The 26,140-nt window shown below is 36.6% G+C and overlaps 1 protein-coding gene across 1 annotated transcript in view; it reads right to left on the bottom strand.

Moving 5' to 3' along the window:
* Nucleotides 1-594: 594 nt before the first annotated feature.
* Nucleotides 595-26,140, bottom strand: part of ANTXR2 (ANTXR cell adhesion molecule 2) — a 169,509-nt gene continuing 143,963 nt past the window's right edge. The window contains exon 17 of the mRNA XM_055588895.1: nucleotides 595-656. Within this exon, the coding sequence (XP_055444870.1) occupies nucleotides 618-656 (39 nt within the window). The 3' untranslated portion in view covers nucleotides 595-617. The remainder of the gene's footprint in view (nucleotides 657-26,140) is intronic.

A 26,140-nucleotide genomic window follows, 5' to 3' on the forward strand; every position in this document is an offset into this window, starting at 1 on the left:
TGCGTGTGCACTTTTCAGTGTTAGAATGACAAGATTTTCCAGTCAGAAGCTTCCCGGAAGGCACATTGTGGTATGGGGGACTTGGAAGGCTTTCGTGATCTGACATAGCTATAAGCCAATAGACTCCATTATTTGCTGAGCCTGGTGGGAGATTTCGCACTCTGCCTTTGGCTAACAATCTTGCCATGTAAACACACAAGTGCCGTGTTTCCATGTAAAACATTCCTTTCTCCATTCAGGATCCACCACAGCCAATTGTTTTTTTTCCTCTCTATTTTGACATCATCCTCACACTTTTGTTTTCCCTTTGTCCTCTTCTACACATTCAAGCAGACTTTCTTGTATAAACCACAGCATGTCCATTAATGTTCCTCTTTATTTTCAATGTCCTGAATCATGAGTTACCACTGAGTTTCATCAACTCCCATGTAGATGGCAGAACAAGTGTTTGAAAATGTTTGGTGCAAGCAAAGCAGAAGGCAGAGAAAACATTTCCTGACTGAGAGGAATAAAGCTGCTCTTCCAAAAACTTCTGAAATGCACTTTTTTCATTTGGTTGGAAATCGGCGTTGTGAACGTGTGCCATCTTCGTACCTCTTGGCCTTCTCGTTTTCCTTTTACTGAGATGGAACACGAGAGAAGTTTATGCACCGGCCCTAGGAAAGAAACAAATACTTATTGAAATACTGAAATAATTATTTTAAAAGCCTGAGAACACCTAGTTTTTCTACTATGATATAACAAACAATTACCCAAGGTAAGGTCGACATTAAGATGAAACATGGTCATAATTTTTTTCCCCAGGGTCAAAGCATGATGGTTTATTCAGATCTTTACCATAGCAAGTTCATCTACACAATGGCATGATAGAATTAGAGCGGAAAAAAAAACAAACAACTATGAGAAATAGAACTTGGGTATTGTTATTTAAAGAACAGTATTACTATCCTAGCAATAAAAATATAAAAGCCACAAACTCATATTTTCTATAAGGAAATAAAAGTATCCCTTTATGCAAGCTGGTGTTTTTAAAGCTGATATAAAATTGGTGCTTCGAAAATGCATACATGAGGACTGTATAGAAGAGATTGAGAATAAGAAGTCAGGGAGAAAGGGAGAGATGCCATTTCTTTGTGATTCCATTTTATAATAGGCTTTCACAAGAGACTTATTAGCATTCCTGTCCACTACTCTCAACCATTTCTCACAAGTGCACACCACTGTTACATGGTCTCTACACGTAGTCACTCTATTTGCACTCCACATTTCCAAAGAGAGTCTGCCATTCCAGTTCCTTGGCACTTCAATAAAGCTTATAGAGAAACATTGTTTCATATGTAACTATAAACAATCCAAGAATTAGTTGAAATTAAATTTCCAGTTAGTAATAAAAGATCCCCTTCTTCCCCTCCTTGGTGTGACAGTGTTGATGTCTTGTACTGTCTAAATCATATCCAGATTCCTTAGTCCAAAGCTACCACACTGCTTTCTACTTTAGGGTTCAGATCATCATCTTATGGAGATTGTCCTATTTCTCTTAATATCTGCTCTCTAACTTCATATTTTAGACTGTCTTTTCATTTCCCTTTAAATGTGAAAAATACATTTATTTCAAGTGTACATCCTTTGTACATGGTATATTAAAAAGGAAACAAGATTTTTGTCTGTTTTCCTCTCAAAAATCACTGTACAACAAGTTGGCAATTTCAGAAATCAATGAAGAAATATTAAAGCAAGGTAGTTTACATTTGCTCTTGCCTATGGTTTTTCCAGTGGTCATGTTTGGATGTGAGAGTTGGACTGTGAAGAAAACTGAGGGCCGAAGAATTGATGCTTTTGAACTGTGGTGCTGGAGAAGACTCTTGAGAGTCCCTTGGACTGCAAGGAGATTCAACCAGTCCATTCTAAAGGAGATCAGCCCTGGGTGTTCTTTGGAAGGAATGATGCTAAAGCTGAAACTCCAGTACTTTGGCCACCTCATGCGAAGAGTTGACTCATTGGAAAAGACTCTGATGCTGGGGGGGATTGGGGGCTGGAGGAAAAGGGTATGACAGGGGATGAGATGGCTGGATGGCATCACCAACTCAATCGACGTGAGTTTGAGTGAACTCCGGGAGATGGTGATGGACAGGGAGGCCTGGCGTGCTGTGATTCATGGGGTCGCAAAGAGTCAGACACGACTGAGTGACTGAACTGAACTGAAGAGGCAAATATTCATCAAATTACCTGCTTTCTAAATAATTTTGGAGGTAACGTTATTACTATGATTGTCGACTTTATTCCTTACTTTGTGCCTAATGTCTACAGATAATATCTGTGCAAAAGGAAGTGGCAGAAAATCCTGGAGAAGACTACTTTAGAATGAGATCAAAATTTCTTGATAATGAAATGATCACAGGTCATGTACTTAGACTGTATTTTTGTATTATCTAGAACTTTCAAACAAGATTTTCAGAATGAATATTAAGGGAAAAGATGCTTATTCTCCAGATTAGCTACATTTGGCATCATGTGCCCAGAAAAACATTTTTAAATGTTATTTTCATTATATATCCCTCTTGAAAAAATTTTTTTCAGGGGGGTAGGAAGGAAAATGACATAATTAATAAATATTTGGGCAAAGCAGTAAATCAGTCCTTCTGAGCCATGACAGTATAAATAGTATAAATACATACAATGAAAAATAGATTTTAACTGTGCATATTAAAACAATGATGTATATTAAAAATATTATTTTCTGGCAGTTTTCCAAAACCAAACAAAAGGAAATATATGAGGAATGGCATTTAGAGAGCAAAGATACAAATTAATGACATCTTTTCTTGTGTATTTATTGGACCAAAAATGTAAAAGTTTTCTCTCTTTTATATCATTTCAAAAAAGAAGTTTTCATGAATTTCTACTTTTATTTGCATTTTATCACTAGTTAACTAGATTTAAGTGTAAAGTTCTTTCTCTGACCATTTCTATTCTACAAATCAAATTAACCTTAGTGATGCTGACTCATTTATTTTAAGCAATTGGAGGGTTTAAACAGAGAAATTCACAGTACACTTGAATTTTCAAAATCATGTTATCTTCTAAACTATTCCAGACTAAATTATTTTCTATTTCATTTGGTGTGGTTTAATTAAAGACCTAGAAACTAAAATGAAGAAAGCCCTATTGATTTTCACCCTGAGGTCCTTACTCCAACTCTTCCCAACCTTGGGATTAAGTAGTGATCATCAGTCTATTGATTTAAGTACCTCAAAACCCTGGTGAATACCATATATACCCTGGATTTTAGCACACACATTGATAAAAACAATCAAATACCTCCTCTACTTCTAATCATGGACTCAGTGTTTTTCACTTTTATCAAGATCTGATCATGTTTTAATTTATAGGAATTCAGAAATTGGTAACAGAGGAGTTTTGCTCAGAAGTTACTTCCTCTGTTTAAGCCTTCCTCAGCTCACCCAGTCATGTGGCTCTTTCCCCGAAATTGCATCTCTATAATGGCCAAACCACATTGCACCCTAATTGCTTGCTCCAAGACCAAAAGAAAAGATAGTGCTCAAATCTGAGTGCTCCAAAGCTTGAATATGTATCCAGTTCTGTTATTTATTAACTGTGGGATCATGAGCAACTTATGGTTTCTTCATCAATAAAATGTGGATTAAAAATTGAATGTTTATACTATTAAGTCTGTTAATATATATCTATAAAGCACTTAGAATAGTACCTGGCATATAGTAAACTCTCATTTAAAAAACAGTCACTATCCATCTCCTGTCTATGATGTTATTGCACAATGTCTAACATAGAACAGACATGTAATAAATACTTGCTTAGAAACAACTGGACAAATGGATGGTGTATTAAAAAAAGAATACCTTTACTTGGGGATGAGAAGACCTTGAAAATGGGAAGACAGAAAAAGTACGAATTTGAGAGAGGAAAAAAAATGGATTACAAAGGAGAAAAATACAACAGTGTAAAGGAGAGAAGATAATATGGAAAAACATAGAATAGAGTAGTTCTAAAAAGAAAAGACAGATAAAGAATAATCAAGAAAAAAATAAACTATTGGCCAAAGGAAATTTTTATTTAGTATTCTATCAGTTATCTTACTCCCAGGGGATTATTTCATGCTAGCTACTACTATTCACTTACCAGAATATTCTAAAATCAAGGCAACAAATCCTGGTTGCAAGTGGCTGTAATTAAGAGTCTGTGGGCCTCAACCACTACTCAATACTAAGCTTACAAAACCTGTTAATATCATGCTAATTATGTTTAAGGTCAAGAATGTTTGGGCTGCCATTGATATCATGGCAAAGCAAGCACTCTAGGCCAGAAAACTGCAGAGCAATTTTTGTTCACAGGAAATGGGATATGACAGGGCTTATAGGTCTGCTATATCCTCATGCTTACAATGCCTATACAATAAAGGTTTGTTACCAAGGTAACAAGGAAAGCAATATAAAATAATTTGAGCAAATGACTCATCACTGAATGGTTCAGAATGGAAAATATTAGTAGTAAAAAGCGATTCTTTTCCTGAGACTATTTCACTTAGCGTGCATGTGCGTGTTCAGTCTCTGTCGTGTGTGACTGTTTGCGACTCTATAGACTGTAGCCTGGCAGGCTCCTCTGTTTGTGGAATTTTCCAGGCAAGAATACTGGAGTGGGTTGCCATTTCCACCTCCAGGGATCTTTCTGACCCAAGGATTGAACATGCATCTCCTGCATTGTGGGCAGATTCTTTACTGCTAAGCCACCAGGGAAGCCCCCCTATTTCACTGTAATTATAAACAATCAAGCTCTGAAAAATTTTTAAAAAGTTAGTTGAACTAACCTAAATATACAGAAATATACATAGATACATAATTTTAATACTTTATTCTCTAAATAGAGGTTAATACTAGTACCAGGTAAAGGACTATAGACTCTCTAAAATAAACCACTAAAATTGTAATATGCTAAAACAAATGAACGCAAGGTTTCTGCTAGCAAGAGTTAAAACAGATGTGGCTTCCTAAGGCAGCTCAGTGGTAAAGAATCCGCCTGCCAATGCAAGAGACGCAAGAGATGCGAGTTTAATCCCTGGGTCAGGAAGATCCTCTGGAGTAGGAAATGGCAACCCACTCCAGTATTCTTGCCTGGAAAATTTCACGGACAGAGTAGCAACAATCCATGGGGCTGCAGAGTTGGACACAACTGAGCACGCTATATTATATTTATGCTATATTTTACAAAATAATAAAAGAAGCTTGAATTCAGGTGACACAGTGTTTAGAGAATAATATATAATAACGTGTAATATTGTATTATGCATGAATGCTAAGTTGCTTCAGCTGTGCCTGACTTTGAGACCCTATGGACCCCATCAGGCTCTTCTCCAGACAAGAATGCTGGAGTGGGTTGCCATGCCCTGTCCTTCTCCAGGGGATTGTCCTGACCCAGGGATTGAACCTGGGTCTCCTGCATTGCAGGCAGAAAAAAAACCCATTAATTTTCTCTATATTTCTAAATTTTTATTGAATATTTAAAAAATAATTTTCCTGACTTAAAATCATGCTCTAATCATGCATCTAAATAATGGGTGAAATCAAAGTATACTGTTGTTGTGATGATTTAGGTAACACCATATTATTTATTCAATTAGTCAATCACTACAACCAATCTGAATGTTGTACCATGCTTTGTAAATCACCAGTTCATAAGTTTCAACAGTAACAACATATAGTCAATATGAAACTGAATTAAAATAGTATCCTTAGGACTACATTTGTTTAAAAATGAACTATGAATATATTCTATTCTTTTGCCTTGGGAGTATAGAATTCTTTGGATGCAATGAAATAATTGTTAAATTTATTCATTTTGCATAAATTAGGAGCAAAACTACTTAAACATTTTAAAAAATTAAGGTTAGGTAGAACAAATAGAATAACTACTGACTTTAGATTATAGCCAAATACATTTAAAGTACATTAATTTCAAAACTATGATAATTCAGATAATGACTGGCCAGGTTATAATTTACCTTCTTAATATGCTAAACAATCAATGAGGCAAATAAACTATAAACAATATTTTTATTGGCATATTTACCAACTTAAAATAAGTTGTAGTATATTAGAAAGGCATTTATATATTAATAATTGAAACCATGGTATTATGATCTGGGAATGACATTTTATTTACCTAATAAAAATTATGGCTTAAAAGGAATAAAACTGCCTCACTTTGAACGTAAAACTGTTTTATGCAACTTTATATTGAGCACATTACCTAATTAGTGAGCTTCTGTGGCAAGAGAACTCATGCATTGCTAGTGAAAGCATAAATTGGCAAAAATTATATAGTAAGCCACATGTGTAATAAGTCTTTAAAAGCTTATATTCCTTGACTCAGTAATTTCATGTTGGGAATTCAGCCCAGTAAAGTATCTAGGCAAAGATTTCAAAATGTTTACCATTGCGTTTTTATAATATGAAAAATATAACAGTTAATTTATATTTATTTCTATCAGAGGAAAATTAAATTATGATTCATCTATCATATATGTAGCCATTAAAATAGAAAAAATTTTAAATATTTAAAGATGTAGGGAAATAATAAGTGAAAAAAATCCAATTTGTATATATATATATATATTTATTATTGGGCTTCCCTTGTAGCTCAGTCGGTAAAAATCTGCCTGCAGTGCAGGAGACCTGGGTTTGATCCCTGGGTTGGGAAGATCCCCTGGAGAAGGAAATGGCAACCCACTCCAGTATCCTTGTCTGGAAAATCTCATGGACAGAGGAGCTCGGTGGGCTGCAGTCCATGGGTTCGCAAAGAGTCAGGCATGACTGAGTGATTAACACTTACTTACTATATTTATTACTATGCAATGAGTATGTCTGGCGGGCTTCCCTAGTGGTTCAGATGGTAAAGAATCTGCCTGCAGTGCAGGAGACCCAGGTCAGGAAGATCCCCTGGAGAAGGGAACAGCTACCAACTCCAGTATTCTTGCCTGGAGAATTCCATGGACAGAAGAGTCTGGAGGGCTCATATAGTCCATGGGGCCACAAAGAGTCAGACACAACTGAGCAACTAACAGTGTATGTCTAAAGAGTAAAAGACAAGACTAACAGACTGCACCAAACATACTATGAGGAGTGGAACTGTATGATTTCTTACATTCTATTTTATATCTTTTCTGTATATTTATACATTTGATAGTTAAAAAAAAATAGTTTTCAAAGAGTAAATTCAATCAGCAAAAATGTGATCCTTTCTAACGATCTATATGTATGTTTCTAAAAATCAGCCCAGGAACCCACTGACTGCTCTCAGGAATCACCATCATCTACCATCTATGCCAAAGTTCTTCAGCATTCATGTTCCCATAGGTCACCTCATTTACTTGCCTGAAGGTTGTCTTTTACAGTCAATACCCTGATGAACTCATGTGAGTGCAGTTCTACTCAAGAGGGTATGAGTATGGCAGAAGATGATGATTAATAAATTGTATAGTCCACAGTCAATATTTTCATTTTTATGGTATATAATACTAAGAGTTTCTATAAAAGGCCTGTTCAAGCATTTGTCCAGGTCACAATCAGCAATCTAACTTCTTTAAATGTCTGTATGTATGTGCATGTTCACACTCATGAGTGTGTACATGTGCACACATAGCCTACGTCAAACCCTATGCATACAGGAGTTGATTACCTTTAAATGAAAATATAAGATAAAACTTTCATACAACATCAGACTTTCCAATAACATGCATAGTATCCAGGGCATATGTAGGCACGTGTGCTCTGTCACGCAGTTGTGTCCAACTCTTTTGTGACCCTGGGGACTGTAGCTTGCCAGGCTCCTCTGTCTATGGGATTCTCCAGGCAAGAACACTGGAGTGGGTTGCCATCTCCTCCTCCAGGGGATCTTCCTGACCCAGGGATCAAATCTATGTCTCCTGTGGTTCCTGCATTGGCAGGCAGATTCTTTATCACTGAGGCACAAAGAAGCAGGGTGTGTGTGTGTGTGTGTGTGTGTGTGTGTGTGTATCCACTCAATCAACAACATAGAATATGTATACTCATCAATAATAATTTTGGAATCCTTCCTCCCCAGATCTGTTGGCAAAACTATCTTTCAAAAGTGAGGTTCTAAGTGAAATGCTAGCCACTGATTTCTCTAGGTCAGTCTGGTTCCTCATACTGTAGTCTATGATGTCCCATGGGTTCACTACAGCTGGAATAGTGCACAAGAATGGCGGAAACAGACACATACAAGCTCTCCTAATTCAAATCAAGAAGCTGTACTCTTATCTATGCTTTAAAATTGCAATTCATATAAGATTTTGTTTTTGCTTAAACTAAAATTATAGTTTGATAACTATTATTCAAGCTATTCGTACCTATGTAAAACCAGATCACCAGTAAACTATCAATATATCTGGACTTAGTGTCTTTACTTCTCTTTAGAAATATAATGCCTTCCTAAATATATTTATGAAAACATTAAAGCATTATCCCTTCAACATTTGGTCATATCAAGACCCCATATGAACTTTGATCATATATAGAGAATTTCGCATTTTGGAAAATTGCTATTGAGGATGATGATATTAAGGGATCAATTTTTGGAGTTCAGAGCTAGGTAGGAAAAAGCTTGTCATTTCTGGTAAGCTCATGCGTTTCCCTTGTATTATGTAATGCCAACTGTATAACTCAGCCTTTCTCTTTGCGCCTTGACTTCCAAAAGCTCAGACTTACATCATGTTCTAAGGCATTGCTATTCTTAGTGTACATTTTCTGGTATAGCTAATACTTTGGCCCATGATTATTTCTCTATTTTTATCCTTAAGTTTTATACACATTTTCCTCAATATTTCTTTACAAGTGGATTAGGTATAAGTAATTGTAAACTAATATATTTCTCTCTTAATTCTCAACTTTCTTAATTATGAAGACTCCACACTCCTCTAAACCTTTAAAATTCTCCAACAAATCTATTACACCTCAACCTCTATCTTACACAAAAGATCAAATCTTGTCTAATTCCCTTCTTTGTTGCCTTTTCTTATTCTGGCATGACTTATTGAAGTACCATGGAGATAGCTGATGTCAATTTAATCTTAACTAATATGAATTTGAAGCTTAAACATGCAAACATGTTGAAACTATACTATTCCATAAAATTCCAAAAATTCTCCTACAAAAATAAATCTCTTAGGTCTAAAGACTAAACGTTTAACTTCCTTTTCTTTGATTGCTAGAAAAAATAAGCGCAATATGATGCTTTATAAACTTTAAACATACTTATATGCCAATTCATCTCTTAGAGCTCAGGTCTGTGCAGAGGCTTTACTCTGTTATTCAATTTCCCTCAGTATAAGAAGGAACAGAATGTACCATGGATATATTACAAACCAGCATATCACTTAACTCCATTTAGGTGATTTTCAGGAAACACCAAGTTTCTATTAGAGTAAGAAGTTCATTGACATTTCATCGTTGGCAATACCTTCTCTTGGGTCACATAATAAGTAGGAGTAGAAAGTTGAGACCCAAAATAAAAATGTCCAGTGCCGTGACTGTTCTTCAGCTAATGAAACCAGGAGATTAAAATTAGACAGCAGTAAGAACCAATATATTTACTGTTGGTTACTCCAGTACTCTTGCCTGGAAAATCCCATGGATGGAGGAGCCTGGCAGGCTGCAGTCCATGGGGTCGCTGAGGGTCAGACACGACTGAGCGACTTCACTTTCACTTTTCACTTTCATGCATTGGAGAAGGAAATGGCAACCCACTCCAGTGTTCTTGCCTGGAGAATCCCAGGGACGGGGGAGCCTGGTGGGCTGCCGTCTATGGGGTTGCACAGAGTCGGACACAACTGAAGTGACTTAGCAGCAAATACATAGACCCCCAACTCTGTTGCAATATTTGAAAATTGATTTTGCCAATTGATTGTTACTGTGACCAGAGTAGCATTAAGCAGAGCAAGTGCCACATTTCCCATCTCTTGAGCATTAAAATTCTGCTGGCATTAACACCTGCAAGCTCCTTTACTAGCTATCTGCACAGGATATATTTCACTGTTATAACCGTTATAGTATTATGCTCACCTCATAAATATCCATTGACAAGCTGAAGCATACAACTGCACTTTAGTTTAGACTTTTCAAACACAGATAGCTGATTTATTTATATCTGCACTTCAAAAAAGACTTTACTAAACCTTCATGCTTTGTGCAACAGTGAACAGTGACTCAAATTTAAAATTGTGTACTAAGCAGAGATACACAAGGAAACAGACCCAAGACAACTGAAGAGGTCTAGGAAATCACAAATGTCAGGAAAGAATATTGACTTGAGAACACAATAGGCTCTTTGAGTGAAAATTTCCTGCAGCAACAGGAGGTACAGAGTGAGGAAAGGGCACCTAGTATTGTCTCTCTCTCTGTCAGAACTTCCTGAGAGCTTTATTTCATTTTTTTAGTAAAAGGGCAAGTTAGTGAAGCTTACATATCTAATACTAATAGTATAATAAGACTACATTCAACTATCAGGTATATATACACACTATATATGTATATAAAAACATATACATATATACGCTATAGACACACATAATGAGAAAAATATATATACACATAGTTAAGTGTTAGTTGCTCAGTTGTGTCTGACTCTTTGTGACCCCATGAGTGTAGCCTGTCAGGATCCTCTGTCCAAGGGATTCATTCTCCAGGCAAGAATACTGGAGGGGGTTGCCATTTCCTTCTCCAGTATATACACAAATGTATATGTATAAAATGTATACATAATTATATATGTAAATATATTATGATATATATTATATATGTAAGAATCTGTGTTATCCTCTTTAAAATCTGTGTTATCCTGCTTTAAAAAAAACTGAAATATACTGAGCCAAAATATAAGTTCCATATACTTTTGTTCTAACAGAAGCCCAACCTATACCATATGTGCCATTTATAGTGGAGACAACACACCATATAGAGATTCAGTTAATGTCATGAAGGGAAGTATTGAGTTTGCCTGATGAATTCACCTTTCGATTTTTTTCTCTTCCTTCTGTTATGGCACCTGCAAACTTTTAGTGACTCTACATGTACTGCTAACATTTACTTTTGCAAATACCTATGTATCTTTATTTTTCTGAGATTCAGGCATATAGCTGGCAGTTAATGAAACAACTAATTCATACCTCATAATAGTAAGACACGAAGCTAACATAGCCTTCACTAAATGCAAGGCAGAACCCCCCCAAAAGCTGGGGACATAGCAGGAAACCTGAGAGAGATCCCTACATAGTACATAACATTTTCCTTGAAAGCCAAGCAATCAAGTGAAAGCTAGGGAGAAAAACAGGAGGGGAGTGAAATAATTACCTTTTCAAAGACACACAGGACTTTCCCTAAGAAAAAGGAAGCAGCCCTTGAAGGTTTGGGGAATGGGAAAAGGAAGGAGAAAAACAGCCCTGAGGGACTCAGGACATTCTTGATGTACATGGCAATAACCTGTTGAAACCTGGAAGAGGAGAACTGAGAAAGATCCCTCGAGGATTCATGGGGCCTTCTGACAGTGCAGGGAATATGGCCAATCAAAGGATGTAGGGCAAGGAATCAATATGGAAATGGGTCTTTCAGTACAGAAAGTGGTAATTGGTGGGGATGGGAGAGGTGTGGTCCTGGACGCTGGAGAGCAAAGAGAACTCCCCAACCACTAGGAAGCTCACAGGTGGGTGGTAAAGGAGAGAGACAGAGATAGATATGAGATGGAGCAGGGGTGGGGTGGAAGGAGAGCTCTACTAAAGGAAAGTCCTTGAACCTGCCCTCAAATGTCTGGAAGCCAGTAGTACACTAAATTTAAGATGGCAACAAACTGAGACCAGCTCAACCTTAAATCAGCAACATGACAGAGGAACTGTATACACGTTTCCAGAGGTAAATATTATCTAGGTTAGTTTTTATTTTTTAATGACAGTGTCCAGCATAAAATCACAAATTATGGTATTCACAAGGAAGTAGGACAATATGACCTGAAAATGCAGGTCATATTTCCTGCAACAGAAAATACAGTTAATACAGGCAAATCTATGCTTAAGAGACAAGGACTTTAAAATATGTATGATAAAATATTATTAATAAAATTTCTAGTGAGAAAGATGGATAGCATGCATAAAAATATGGTGAAATTCAGCAGAAATATGCAAACTTTCAATAAGAGCAAAATGAAAAAACTAGAAATAACAAAGTAGTAGCAGATATAAAGAATGTTTTTGATTCATGTAAAAGTAGGCTAAAATAACAGAAGAAAAATGCATTGAACTTGAATGTAAGAGAATATAAATTGTTCAAATTGAAAAAAAAAGAGAAAAAAATAACTAATAATCTGAGACCATTGGGACAATACCTAATGGTTTGTCACATGAGTAATTGGTGTCTCAGAAGAGAGAAGAAGGAATGGGGCAGAAAAATTTGAAACAAAAATAATGGCTAAGAATTTCCTACACTTGATGAAAGGCATGAACCTACATATCAAAGAAACTCAGTGGTCTTCAAGCCGGATAAATACATGGGAAACTTTACCAGAGAATATATAATGAAACTTACAAAAATCAAAGAATATCATAAGAGGTATCTCTCTGCCCCTCATCATTCCAGCCAAAGATAGTCTATATAGAGAAAACATTTGTAAGCACAACAATTAACATTTTATCAGAAACAATGGAAAATATAAGACAGCAGAATTCTCTCAAATGCTCAATGGGGAGGAAAAAAGTCAACCTCTGGAAGGTAAGCAAAATAAAGACATTTTAAGACAAGCAAAGCCTGACATAATTTATCTACAATAGACTGCAAAAACCACAAGTGTTAAATGAAATTTCTTGAAACTGAAAGAAAAGACACTAGATGGAAGCCTGGATGTGCAGGAAGAAACAAAGAGAAACAGGAGTAAATATGTGCATAAATGTGAAATATAAATATATAAAAAATAAAAATTTTATGATACTATTTATTACTTACAGCAAAAATAATAAGAATATATTACTGAATTCATAACATCTGTACGATATATGATAATAAGAACACATAGAAACAGAAGTTAATAAATGAAAGTTAGGCCACGGTAATGTTTTTATATTACTTTAAATTTGTATACAATTATTAGATTGTAGATTAAGAAAAGTTATCTCTAGAGCAACTACTGAAAAACAGCACAGAGGTATACCTTAATATATTACATAAAATACTATATTAATCCAAAAGAGGTCAGAAAAAGAGAAACAGGAATAAAGAATGGATAGGACAAATACAAATAAAATGCAGTAGATGCAAGAACTGAAAATAAATGGAAACCAACAAACTGGATACATAATCACATTTATAAAACAACTATTTCAGGTGACTTAACTCAGTATTTTCTTTGTGTATCTACTACAGAAAATAATTTAAGAATAAACAGACCAACAAAAAATGTTTTATTTCATTCACTAGTCTTAATTTTGCTAATGCTACTTTATTATTAATTTGTAGCTAATATATAGGAGAAGGCAATGGCACCCCACTCCAGTACTCTTGCCTGGAAAATCCCATGGATGGAGGAGCCTGGTAAGCTGCAGTCCAAGGGGGTCGTTAAGAGCTGGATACAACTGAGCGACTTCACTTTCACTTTTCACTTTCATGCATTGGAGAAGGAAATGGCAACCCACTCCAGTGTTCTTGCCTGGAGAACCCCAGGGACGGGGAAGCCTGGTGGGCTGCCGTCTATGGGGTCACACAGAGTCGGACACGACTGAAGTGACTTAGCAGCAGCTAATATATAATAATATATATTATAGCACAGGGCAGATAAGTATTTAAATATTGGTAAGGCAAAGGTTTTTAATGTAAGAGAAAAGAGGTACAAGTATGATTTCAAAAATATTTAGTAAGAGCCTTTAATTCCAAATTAGAATTGAAAATATACCATAAACTCATGATTTTCTCAAAACTATTGATTTTCTAGTTCTACCTGCTGAAAATGCTTAGAAGCAATGAATACCCGAAACAACTAGCACCCCTATATACAAACGTGCTTTATCTAAATAATATTATATACCAAAAACATCTAAATCTCCTTGGAATTGAATGATTTATTTCAGTTTTGAAACAAAAATATAAATGATGAGTATGGGACATATTTTGACAAAACTAAAGAAAATTTATCAAAGACTAATGTAGGCCATGTCAAAAAGATAATAATCAACATGAATTAGGTTTTTGCAATATGGTTTCTCTGATCAAACTTCTCATCACAAATAGTAGAACAATTGATATGGTCTATTACCAAGAGCATAGCACCACTTATTAATAATCCATGCCATAAAAAGGTGAATTTGAATTGGAGTAAATGGTTACAGAATGCCAGTATATATAAGCGTGTGTGTTGCAGACCAGTGCTGGAGGAGCTGTACTTTATAGAAATGTTCAGATGGCACAGAGATTCCAAGGAAGTCAATGAAACTACGACTACCTGGGGAAGAATAATTCTGGTAGAGAAATCAACAAGTGGAAAGTGTAACTGGCATTTCTACAGAAAAGTAATACAGACAGTGTGGCAAGAGCAGACTGAGCAATGAAGGGTGGAAGATAAGGTCAGAGAGGAAAGCAGAGACCTTATGATGTAAAGTCCTGTAGCAGTAACAGTTATAAATTCTTTTTTTTAAAAGCCAAGTTACTAATTACACAAAGTTAACACCCAAAGCCTTTGACTGTATGGATCACAACAAACTGTGGGAAAATCTTAAAAAGATGGGAATACCAGACCACCTGACCTGCCTCCTGAGAAATCTGCATGCAGGTCAAGAAGCAACAGTTAGAATTGGACATGGAACAACAACATGTCCCAATTTGGACATGGTTCCAAATTGGGAAAGGAGTATGTCAAGCCTGTATATTGTCACCCTGCTTATTTAACTGATATGCAGAGTACATCATGAGAAACGCTGGACTGGATGAAGAACAAGCTGGAATTAAGAGTGCCAATAGAAATATCAATAACCTCAGGTATGCAAATTACACCACACTTATGGCAGAAAGTGAAGAGGAACTAATGAGCCTTTTGATGAAAGTGAAAGAGAAGAGTGAAAAAGTTGGCTTAAAACTCAACATTCAGAAAACTAAGATCATGGCATCTGGTCCCATCACTTCAGGGCAAATAGATGGGGAAACAATGGAAACAGTGATAGACTTTTCTTGGGCTCCAAAATCACTGCAGATGGTGATTGCAGCCATGAAATTAAAAGGTGCTTGCTCCTTGGAAGAAAAGTTATGACCAACCTAGACAGCTTATTAAAAAGCAGAGATATTACTTTGCCAACAAAGGTCCATCTAGTCAAAGCTATGGTTTTTCCAGTAGTCATGTATGGATGTGAGAGTTGGACCATAAAGAAAGCTAAGTATCAAAGAATTGATGCTTTTGAACTGTGGTATTGGAGAAGACTCTTGAGAGTCCCTTGGACAGCAAGAAGATCTAACCAGTCCATCCTAAAGGAGATCAGTCCTGAATATTCACTGGAAGGACTGATGCTGAAGCTGAAACTCCAATACTTTGGCTACCTGATGTGAAGAACTGACTCATTTGAAAAGACCCTAATGCTGGGAAAGATTGAAAGTGGGAAAAGAAGGGGATAACAGAGGATGAGATGGTTGGATGGCATCACTGACTCAGTGGACATGAGTTTGAGTATGCTCTAGGAGTTGGTGATGGACAGGGAAGCCTGGCATGCTGCAGTCCACGGGGTCACAAAGAGTTGGACAGGACTGAGCAAATGAACTGAACTGAACTGACTAAACACCTGTATTCCTCATCTCTTTTACAACAGACTAAGCCTAGATGTTAAGTGATTTCCTTTTCAAAGTTTTTAAGACCAATACACACACACACACACACATACACACACACACACACACACACACACACACACACTTTCTCTCTTTTCCACATACACTCAACAAACAACATCAGGATAAAAACCCCAAACTCCAACCACTATGTCAAATAATAGCTAATTGAAAACTCAACCCACATTTGAATTATGTATTTATATAAATGTTAAACAAATCCAAATGAAAAGTATGTTATATCAAAACTCTTCAATCAGGTGGAAAATAAAATAAATTAATTCAGTCAGTGTGGAAGAATGATGCATGAAAATATTAATTTTCACCTGAGTATTTATAGACTTAAAATTTTAACCTCTAGTTGTTAATATCACAGAGCAAAAATTTTACATGCAATTTGTGTATTTTTTTCCTAGAAAATTAGGCATCAAGATAATTCATTTGTCTTATCAAACTGATTTTGGCATATTAAAAGAGAAACCCCAAATGCTTATACATCATTGTCACTGAAAAACATTTATTGGGAGATTTTGTTAATGTATACAATCCTAGTAATACAATGATTTATTCCTAGCTAAGTTTAGATTCTAAGAATTACATCCTCACTTTTGGGACAGTGTATGTTGTCCCATTTAAAAAGATTAATAACTAAAAATGTGTTGATGAATTCAGCCTATCAGAATGATCCCCTAAAGAAGAAAATGGTTTCATTAGCTGTCTCTACTTTAAAGTATTCACAGCTCTTCGGGTCATTTGTCAGAGAGCTAAATTACTAGCTAATCTGAAACAAACTCCAATGATTTAACAGGTTCTTTCAAAGAAAAACAAACATTAAAAACTGCACTTTAAGTTTTAAAATCAATACTTAATGGATAATACCAATTAAAAATACCTTAAAAGATTTACAGTTTTAAAGCTTCATTCTGAAGGGAAATTATAAATTACTTTCTAGATGATAAATGAAAAAAATTTTAGAGAAAAATCTTCCTAAAGCTTTAGCTGGAAAATTAGTCACTCTTATGCTGTTTCCCTTCAGTGCTGCAAATATTTAATGAACTCATTCCAGACATTCAATTTGAACACAGGACATAAGTATATCTTCAATTTATGGACAAAAAAAAATATGCTTTAGATATTTTTATTACATTTGGGAAAAACAATTTTGAACAATTGCTAAAGTCATTTTTATATTTAATGCTGCTGCTGCGGCTGCTAAGTCGCTTAAGTTGTGTCCGACTCTGTGTGACCCCACAGACGGCAGCCCACCAGGCTCCCCCATCCCTGGGGTTCTCCAGGCAAGAACACTGGACTGGGTTGCCATTTCCTTCTCCAATGCAGGAAAATGAGAGTGACAACGCTCAGTCATGTCCGACTCTTAGCAACCCCATGGACTGCAGCCTACCACGCTCCTCCATCCATGGGATTTTCCAGGCAAGAGTACTGGAGTGGGTTGCCATTGCCTTCTCCATTTAAAAATGGTATCCAAATCCCCAAAGTCAGGATTTCATTTTTAACATTTATTACTGACTAATATTAAGACATGAAATGATATATACTTTTTTATAACACATAAGTAATGTGGATTAAAATTATTCACAATACACTTAAACATTCTAAACTGCCAGGGCAGCAGCCAAATGATTACATTTACTGCTAAATTTATACCAGGGAGAACAAAACTTCAAGCAGCACCTTAAATCGTTGATATGAAAATTAGGCTGATAACAGTGTGAAGACTATCCTCGCTTTTATGTGCAGATGCAAGTCTGAACAGACCTTTCAGATACAGCCACCAGGATTCATATCGCAAAGATAGATGCCACTGTGACCCAGATGTCACTTCACTTATCAATGAGTATACAATGGCACTTAATGGGAAACCCTTGGTTTTCACATTATGAAAAGAAACTAAACATGAATTTTGTCCCTTGATCGATAGAGGCATTCCTTGCTTAAATAACATATCAACTAACAAGATAAGTCTTAAAATAACTGAGGTAATATTAAACCATCCCAAGAGATATAATCTCCCTCAGAAGGAAAGGACAGACTTTCAAAGCGTAAACATTTATACAAAGATAAGCATATAGATACACTCAAATAAGGAGACAAACATGATTGTGATACTGTTTCAGAAAAGTAATGACCTAGTCATGGGTAATAATTTACCTCTATATACAAAGGACATTTATACTTCAGTCACAGACTCAAAACTGCTGAAGACATGTACATTTGAGTCAAATAATTAAGTGATTGACTTTGATTATTTAATCTCCATTTGATTGTTACATGTAATTATCCAACATAAATCGCAAAACCAGAAACTGGAGTTTAGGTCTATCTACAACTCAAAAGGGGAAACAGTGGAAACAGTGTCAGACTTTATTTTTTTGGGCTCCAAAATCACTGCAGATGGTGACTGCAGCCATGAAATTAAAAGACGCTTACTCCTTGGAAGGAAAGTTATGACCAACCTAGACAGCATATTGAAAAGCAGAGACATTACTTTGCCAACAAAGGTCTGGCTAGCCAAGGCTATGGTTTTTCCTGTGGTCATGTATGGTTGTGAGAGTTGGACTATGAAGAAGGCTGAGCACCAAAGAATTGATGCTTTTGAACTGTGGTGTTGGAGAAGACTCTTAAGAGTCCCTTGGACTGCAAGGAGATCCAACCAGTCCATTCTGAAGGAGATCAGCCCTGGGATTTCTTTGGAAGGAATGATGCTAAAGCTGAAACTCCAGTACTTTGGCCACCTCATGTGAAGAGTTGACTCATTGCAAAAGACTCTGATGCTGGGAGGGATTGGGGGCAGAAGGAGAAGGGGACGACAGAGGATGAGATGGCTGGATGGCATCACTGACTTGATGAACATGAGTCTGAGTGAACTCCGGGAGTTGGTGATGGACAGGGAGGCCTGGCGTGCTGCGATTCATGGGTTGCAAAGAGTCGGACACAGCTGAGCAACTGAACTGAACTGAACAACTCAAATACTGGGTCTAGTGTTAGTGTAAATAGATGATTTATGGATGGATGGATAGATGGATGGATGGATACATAGAAAGATAGATATTGATACACATATTGATAAATAAATAGGAAGATATATAGGTAGTCAGATGTGGATATAAAAATCAATTTTCAGTTAGTTCAGAAAAGTAAATTCTGTTATTCTAAACCAAAAATAATATAATAGGCCTAATATTCTACTTGGAGAAGGAAATGGCAACCCACTCCAGTATTCTTGCCAGCAGAATCTCAAGGACAGAGGAGCCTGGTGGGCTACAGCCCATAGGGTTGCAGAGAGTTGGACATGACTGAGTGACCAATACTCATATTCTACTATGAAAGATATAATTAGATTTCAGATGATAGCAAAGTTTGTTCAGCAGTATAACAACTCTTCTAATTTTTTAACAAAAAAAAATTTGTTCAAACTCTATCTTCCTTCCCAGACTTAAAGTTTCATGAGGGCTTCCCTGGTGTCTTGGATGGTAAAGCATCTACCTGTTATGCAGAAGACCTGGGTTCAATACCTGGGTCAGGAAGATCCCCTGAGGAAGGAAATGGCAACCCACTCCAGTATTCTTGCCTGGAGAATTCCATAGACAGAAGAGCCTGGTGGTCTACAGTCCATGGGATTGCAAAGAGTTGGACACGATTGAGCAACTAACACACAAGAGCTTCATGATCATTTTTTTACTAACATTTTGTAAATGCTTAAAACAGTGTTCACCCTACAGTCTGTGTTTAAAACATATTTGCTGAATTACTGATAACTACTGAGTATGAAATATTAAATTTGATCTATGCAGCTACTGTCTCTCTAAAACATATAATTGATATTGATATAGATATTTATGTGAATATTGAGGTAGTTCAATCTAACCACACAATGATTAGGAAGTATAAAATAAGACAGTGGTTCACTTGCATATACGCACAAACACAAAACTATGAAACTACATTTCAATTTTTGCTGACTTAAACAATAGTGGCATCATTCCATGGCCAAAGTCTTCCTGGCTTTTTTTGTGATGTGGATATTCAAAGCAATCCTTAGAGGTCTCCTTTCCTATGTGTCAGCCCAGTGCTAGGCATAATAGAGAAAGAGCTGAACTGGAGGATAGAAGTATTCTAAGCTGGAAAGCAAGTAGGCATCAGGGAGGAACTGAACTTGATGTCAATTTTAAATAGAGAACAGATGGTAGGAAGTGAGGTCTGCTTCAGGCTTGAAATCACCAACAGACAGAGAAGATAATCGTACATATTCCAAATCCATTATGATACTTAGATCTAAATACAACACATGTTTGACAAGCAGGAAGTGGTCATTACGAGCAACCTAACCACATGTAAACATGTCATGAAGTACTGAAATATTAAACCTGTGCCCAATTAATCAATTTTGTGGGTGTTTATTTTCCTTTATGACTCTGCTATTCCCTGTCAAAGAAATCAATATTTGAAGAAACATGGTACTTCTTAATATAAGGGGCATGTCTTGATGTATGTCAATAAAAATTCTAGAGACGAAGTCATTCATCAGGAAAAATTATTCTATATTTTCTATTGTTAACATGAGATTTGAAAACAATATAGCATAATTCATGCAGCCTTCCCAAAACATATTTTTTCAAAACTCTCTTAAAATTAAAGATATTTGCTGACAAATGTGAAAGTTTAATATTTAATATATACTGTGCTGCGGTTAGTTGTCCAGTCATGTCCAACTGTCCACAACCCCATGGACTGTAGCCCACCAGGCTCCACTGTTCATGGGGATTCTCCAGGTAAGAATACTGGAGCGGGTTGCCAAGCCTTTGTCTAGGAGATCTTCCCAACTCAGGTGTCAAACCCAGATCTGCCATATTATAGGTGGATTCTTTACCATCTGAGCCACCAGGAAAGCCCAAGAATACTGGAGTGGGTAGCCTATCCCTTCTCTAGGGGATCTTCTGGGTCATGAAGATCTTTTTTTGAATAGTTCTTCTGTGTATTCCTGCCATCTTTTCTTAATATCTTCTGCTTCTGTTAGGTCCATATCATTTCTTTCCTTTATTGTCTCCATTTTTGCATGAAATGTTCCTTTGGTATCTCTAATTTTCTTGAGGAGATCTCTAGTCTTTCCCATTCTACTGTTTTCCTCTATTTCTTTGCATTGATCACTGAGGAAGGCTTTCATACCTCGCCATGCAATTCACTGTAATTCTGCACTCAAATGGGTATATCTTTCCTTTTCCCCTTTGTCTTTAGCTTCTCTTCTTTTCGCAGCTATTTGTAAGGCCTCCTCAGACAACCATTTTGCCTTTTAGAATTTCTTTTTCTTGGGGATGGTCTTGATCACTGCCTCCTGAACAATGTCATGAACCTCCATCCAGAGTTCATAGTTCCATCCATAGGTGGTGTGATTACTCACCCAGAGCCAGACATCCTGGAATGCAAAGTCAAGTGGGTTTTAGGAAACATCACTACAAAAAAAGCTAGCGGAGGTGATGGAATTCCAGTTGAACTATTTCAAATCCTAAAAGATGATGCTGTGAAAGTGATGCACTCAATATGCCAGCAAATTTGGAGAACTCAGCAGTGGCAAAAGGACTGGAAAAGTTTTTTCAGTTTTCATTCCAATCTCAAAGAAAGGCAATGCCAAAGAATATGCAAACTACCACACAATTGCACTCATCTCACATGCTAGCAAAGTAATACTCAAAATTCTCCAAGCCAGGCTCTGACAGTATGTGAACTGTGAACTTTCAGATGTTCAAGCTGTATTTAGAAAAGGCAGAGGAACCAGAGATCAAATTGCCAACATCCATTGGATGGATCTTGCTCTCATCGAAAAAGCAAGAGAGTTCCAGAAAAACATCTACTTCTGCTTTATTGATTACACCAAAGCCTTTAACTGTGTAGATCACAACAAACTGGAAAATTCTTAAAGAGACAGGAATACCAGACCACCTGACCTGCCTCCTGAGAAATCTGTATGCAGGTCAGGAAGCAACAATTAGCACTGGACATGGAACAACCGATTGGTTCCAAATCAGGAAAGGAGTACGTCAAGGCTGTACATTGTCACCCTGCCTATTTAATTTATATGCAGAATATATCATGTGGAATGCTGGCTGAATGAAGCACAAGCTGGAATCAAGACTGCGGGGAGAAATATCAATAACCTCAGATACACAGATGACACCACCCTTATGGCAGAAAGTGAAGAACTAAAGAGCCTCTTGATGAAAGTGAAAGAGGAGAGTGAAAAAGCTGGCTTAAAACTCAACATTCAGAAAACTTAAGATCATGGCATCTGGTCCCATCACTTCATGGCAGATAGACTGGGAAACAAAAGAAACAGTGACAGACTTTATTTTCTTGGGCTCCAAAATCACTGCAGATGGTGAGTGCTGCCATGAAATTAAAAGACACTTGCTCCTTGGAAGAAAAGCTATGACCAACCTAGACAGCATATTAAAAAGCAAAGACTTTGCCGACAAAGGTCCATCTAGTCAAAGCTATGGTTTTTCCAGTAGCATGTATGGATATGAGAGTTGGACTATAAATAAAGCTGAGCACAGAAGAATTGATGCTTTTGAACTGTGGTGTTGGAGAAGACGCTTGAGTACCTTGACTGTAAGGAGATCCAACTAGTCCATTCTAAAAGAAATCAGTCCTGAATATTCATTAGAAGGACTGATGCTGAAGCTGAAACTCCAGCCTGATGAAACTTTGGCCACCTGATGAGATGAACTGACTCATTTGAAAAGACCCTGATGCTGGGAAAGACTGAAGGCAGGAGGAGAAGGGGACAACAGACGATGAGATGTTTGGATGGCATCACCGACTCAATGGACATGAGTTTGAGCAAGCTCTGAGAGTTGGTGATGGACAGGGAAGCCTGGTGTGTTGCACTCCATGGGGTTGCAAAAGTCGGACATGACTGAGTGGCTGAACTGAACTGACTGAGGGGTTCTTCCCAACCCAGGAATTGAACCAGGGTCTTCTGCATTGCAGGCAGATTCTTACCAGTTGAGCTACACTAACTCTATCAAAAAAGTAAAGATTTGAGCTTAAAAAGAATGAAAACCTGCTTAAAAGGAATAAAATATAACTTGATAAATCAATTCCGGTGACTCCTTATTTAAAATGAAAGAGTGTTTAATCTACAATGCATTATTGGAGTTGTCCTCTCTTTGATAAAACATTATTAGAAAAGTATCAATTCTGTGGCAGGTCTGGTACTCAGAACATTTTTCCGAGTCAGGAACATGAAAGAACATGGCCAGAAACTGCCTTTTGCAATTGCAAAAAAAAAAAAATATATATATATATATATATATATATATATATATAGTGTTCATAAAGCTTGCTTTCTTTGAATTCAGTCTTTCGTCACACTTTTAAAATATGACAATGAAAATTCAATTCCAAAAACTTGCCACTGGAAAATGTCTCTTTGACTGAAATGAAGAGAGGTGTAGTCGTGCATCAGTACTACACCACAATGAAAGCTGTACCGAGCTGTCATATTCTAACCTAGCATCCCATCACCACAGATAGAAAGGCTATGTGAGATGACAATGTAACGTGTGATTTGAGTGGCATCCCTGAGAAAAATCCAACTGCCGCAGCACATTTTTAGATTTAAATGTGGAAGATGGGTCATACTAAATATATATCATTGTATTTTTTCATCAAAGTCAACATCTATCTTTGGGATGCAGAGAAAACTGAATGAATAAAATATGCTCGTACTGGCAAAACCCAAACCTGGACAATTGTATCACTATTTTTATTCAGTCTCTTCTGACAACACCAATGCACCTTGCAAAAAGAAAGCCAGATGTTCCTTCTACTCAGTGCTATTAAAAGTCTGTTTTAGAGACTTAAATTATATTCACTGTTTCTCTTTTTTTTTCCAAATGATGATGGCATTGAAGCCTTTGATAATGAACAAAACATATTTTTATGTGGGTTTTTTAGTACTTCTAGATTTAAATATACAGCTTAACATATGTTTAAGACAGAGCATATGGAAATAAGAAAAAGCAAATCTGAAATCCAGGCACAAATATTACTTTATAGTCATTTCAAATCATGCAGGTTACTGAGACTCAGAAACAACAAAAATATAATCTCTTTTGCTATAATCATACTAACCTACAGGAATTAAAATTTCCATGGTTAGTATCTCATTGTTCAGATTCTACAGAATTCATCCTAGATTTTAAAAGGATGAAACCAAGAGAGTTCTTCCCTTCGTGTGACTTGGGCTCATTTCTTACTGAGCGATATTAAAAACAACACCTTTACAAATCAGCCAGTGAATAAATTAATTAGCAGCAACCAGTGACTACTTCTAGTGTAACAACTTCAATCTATTCACTTAACTGCATTATTACAGAGGTGATGCCCATGAAGAAGTCAGTAGAAAAATATACAAAGAAAAATGTACAAAGCAGAGACATCACTTTGCCTACAAAGTACTCATGTTTGGATGTGAGAGCTGGACCATAAAGAAGACAGAGCCAAAGAATTAATGCTTTCAAATTGTGGTGCCAGAGAAGACTCTTCAGAGTCCCTTGGACAGCAAGGAGATCAAACCAGTCAGTCTGAAAGGAAATCAACCCTGAATATTCATTGGAAGGACTATTGCTGAAGCCTAAGCTCCAATACTTAGGACATGTGATTCAAAGAGCGACTCATTGGAAAAGACTCTGATGCTGGGAAAGATTGAAGGCAAAAGAAGGTGGTGGCAGCAGATGAGATGGTTAGATAGCATCAACTGACACAACGGACATGAATTTTGAGCAAACTCTGGTAGATAGTAGAGGACAGAGGAGCCTGACATGCTGCAATCCATGAGTTTCAAAGAGTTGGATACATCTTAGCGACTGAACAACAGCAACAACATTGTATGATTTCACTTTTATGTGGTACCTAGAATAGTCAAATTAATAACGATAGAATAATAAATAATGGTTCTCAGGGACTAGAGGAGAGGAAACAGAGAGAGTTATTGTCTACTAGGTACACAGTTTCAGTTTGCTTTGCCAAAAAGTTCCAGAGATGAAGTGATAACGGCTGCACAACAATCTTGACGCACTTCACGCTACTGAATTGGACACTTAAAAATGGTTAAACCTGTAAATCTTATGTGATACGTATTTTACCACAATAAAGAATTATTATTTACAGAATTTATAAGTCAACTGAGATTATTACCATAATTTACAGATTAAATTGTAGAATTTAATTCATGATAGATGAACTCGAGATCTAAAAAATCAAAAGTTCTCATATACCAGTAATGATTAAGTTAGGAATATTTTGGAAGATATGTTATATGTAAAGAAAAATATTTCATTTATTCTAAAAGATATAACAGACGTTTATACATTACTCATATTCCTCATAGCTCATTGGGTAAAGAATCTGCCTGCAATGCAGGAGACGCAGGTTCAATCCCTGGGTTAGGAAGATCCACCGGAGAAGGAAATGGCAACCCATTCTAGTAGTACTCTTGCCTGGAGAATCCCATGGATAGAGGAGCCTGGCAGGCTACAGTCCATGGGGTTGTAAGAGTCGGACATGACTCAGCAACTAAACCACCACCGTATATTACTCATGTGTGGTTATCTATCTATATATATATTAATCATAATTATTTCATGTCATGATAGTCAATTTACTTTAATGTAATAAAACCAATGACAGCATGAAAAAATAATTATTGCTTAATAAGTATTTTGTAAGACACAGAGCCAAGAAAATATCTGATATGTCAAAAGTTAACTCAAAATTCTATTTTAAATATAATTTACTATCTTAATCTCAGTAACATAGTAACAGAGTCAAATAAAGTCTTGACTGTATGCAGTAGTTGGGAATAAGTAATTCAGAGTGGAAAAACTATCATGATAATTGAAAACGAAAGGCAAAAATGCTGCTGGCTTTCCCCCAGCCTCCGTTCTCTTCCTTCAGTCATTCAAGTAGGCCCTAACAGGAGTCCTCTCCCCTATTTACTATCATCTGGTGGACATAGGTGACAACCACTGGGCTCACAGACTCAGCTACCAAAGACAAAAATGTAAAGATTCTAACTAATAATGGACGAATAAACTTTTTGTGAGTTTTCCTTCATGTTTCTGCCACCACTATTTTCTCCAAATAAGACAGGACCCAGGGCCTAGGAGAAGAGCAAACATTATGGCATTTCTCTCTTCTAGTGCTAACTTGGCAATACCGCTGTG

The sequence above is a fragment of the Bubalus kerabau genome, chromosome 7 (assembly GCF_029407905.1).
Source record: "Bubalus kerabau isolate K-KA32 ecotype Philippines breed swamp buffalo chromosome 7, PCC_UOA_SB_1v2, whole genome shotgun sequence".
NCBI lineage: Eukaryota > Metazoa > Chordata > Mammalia > Artiodactyla > Bovidae > Bubalus > Bubalus kerabau.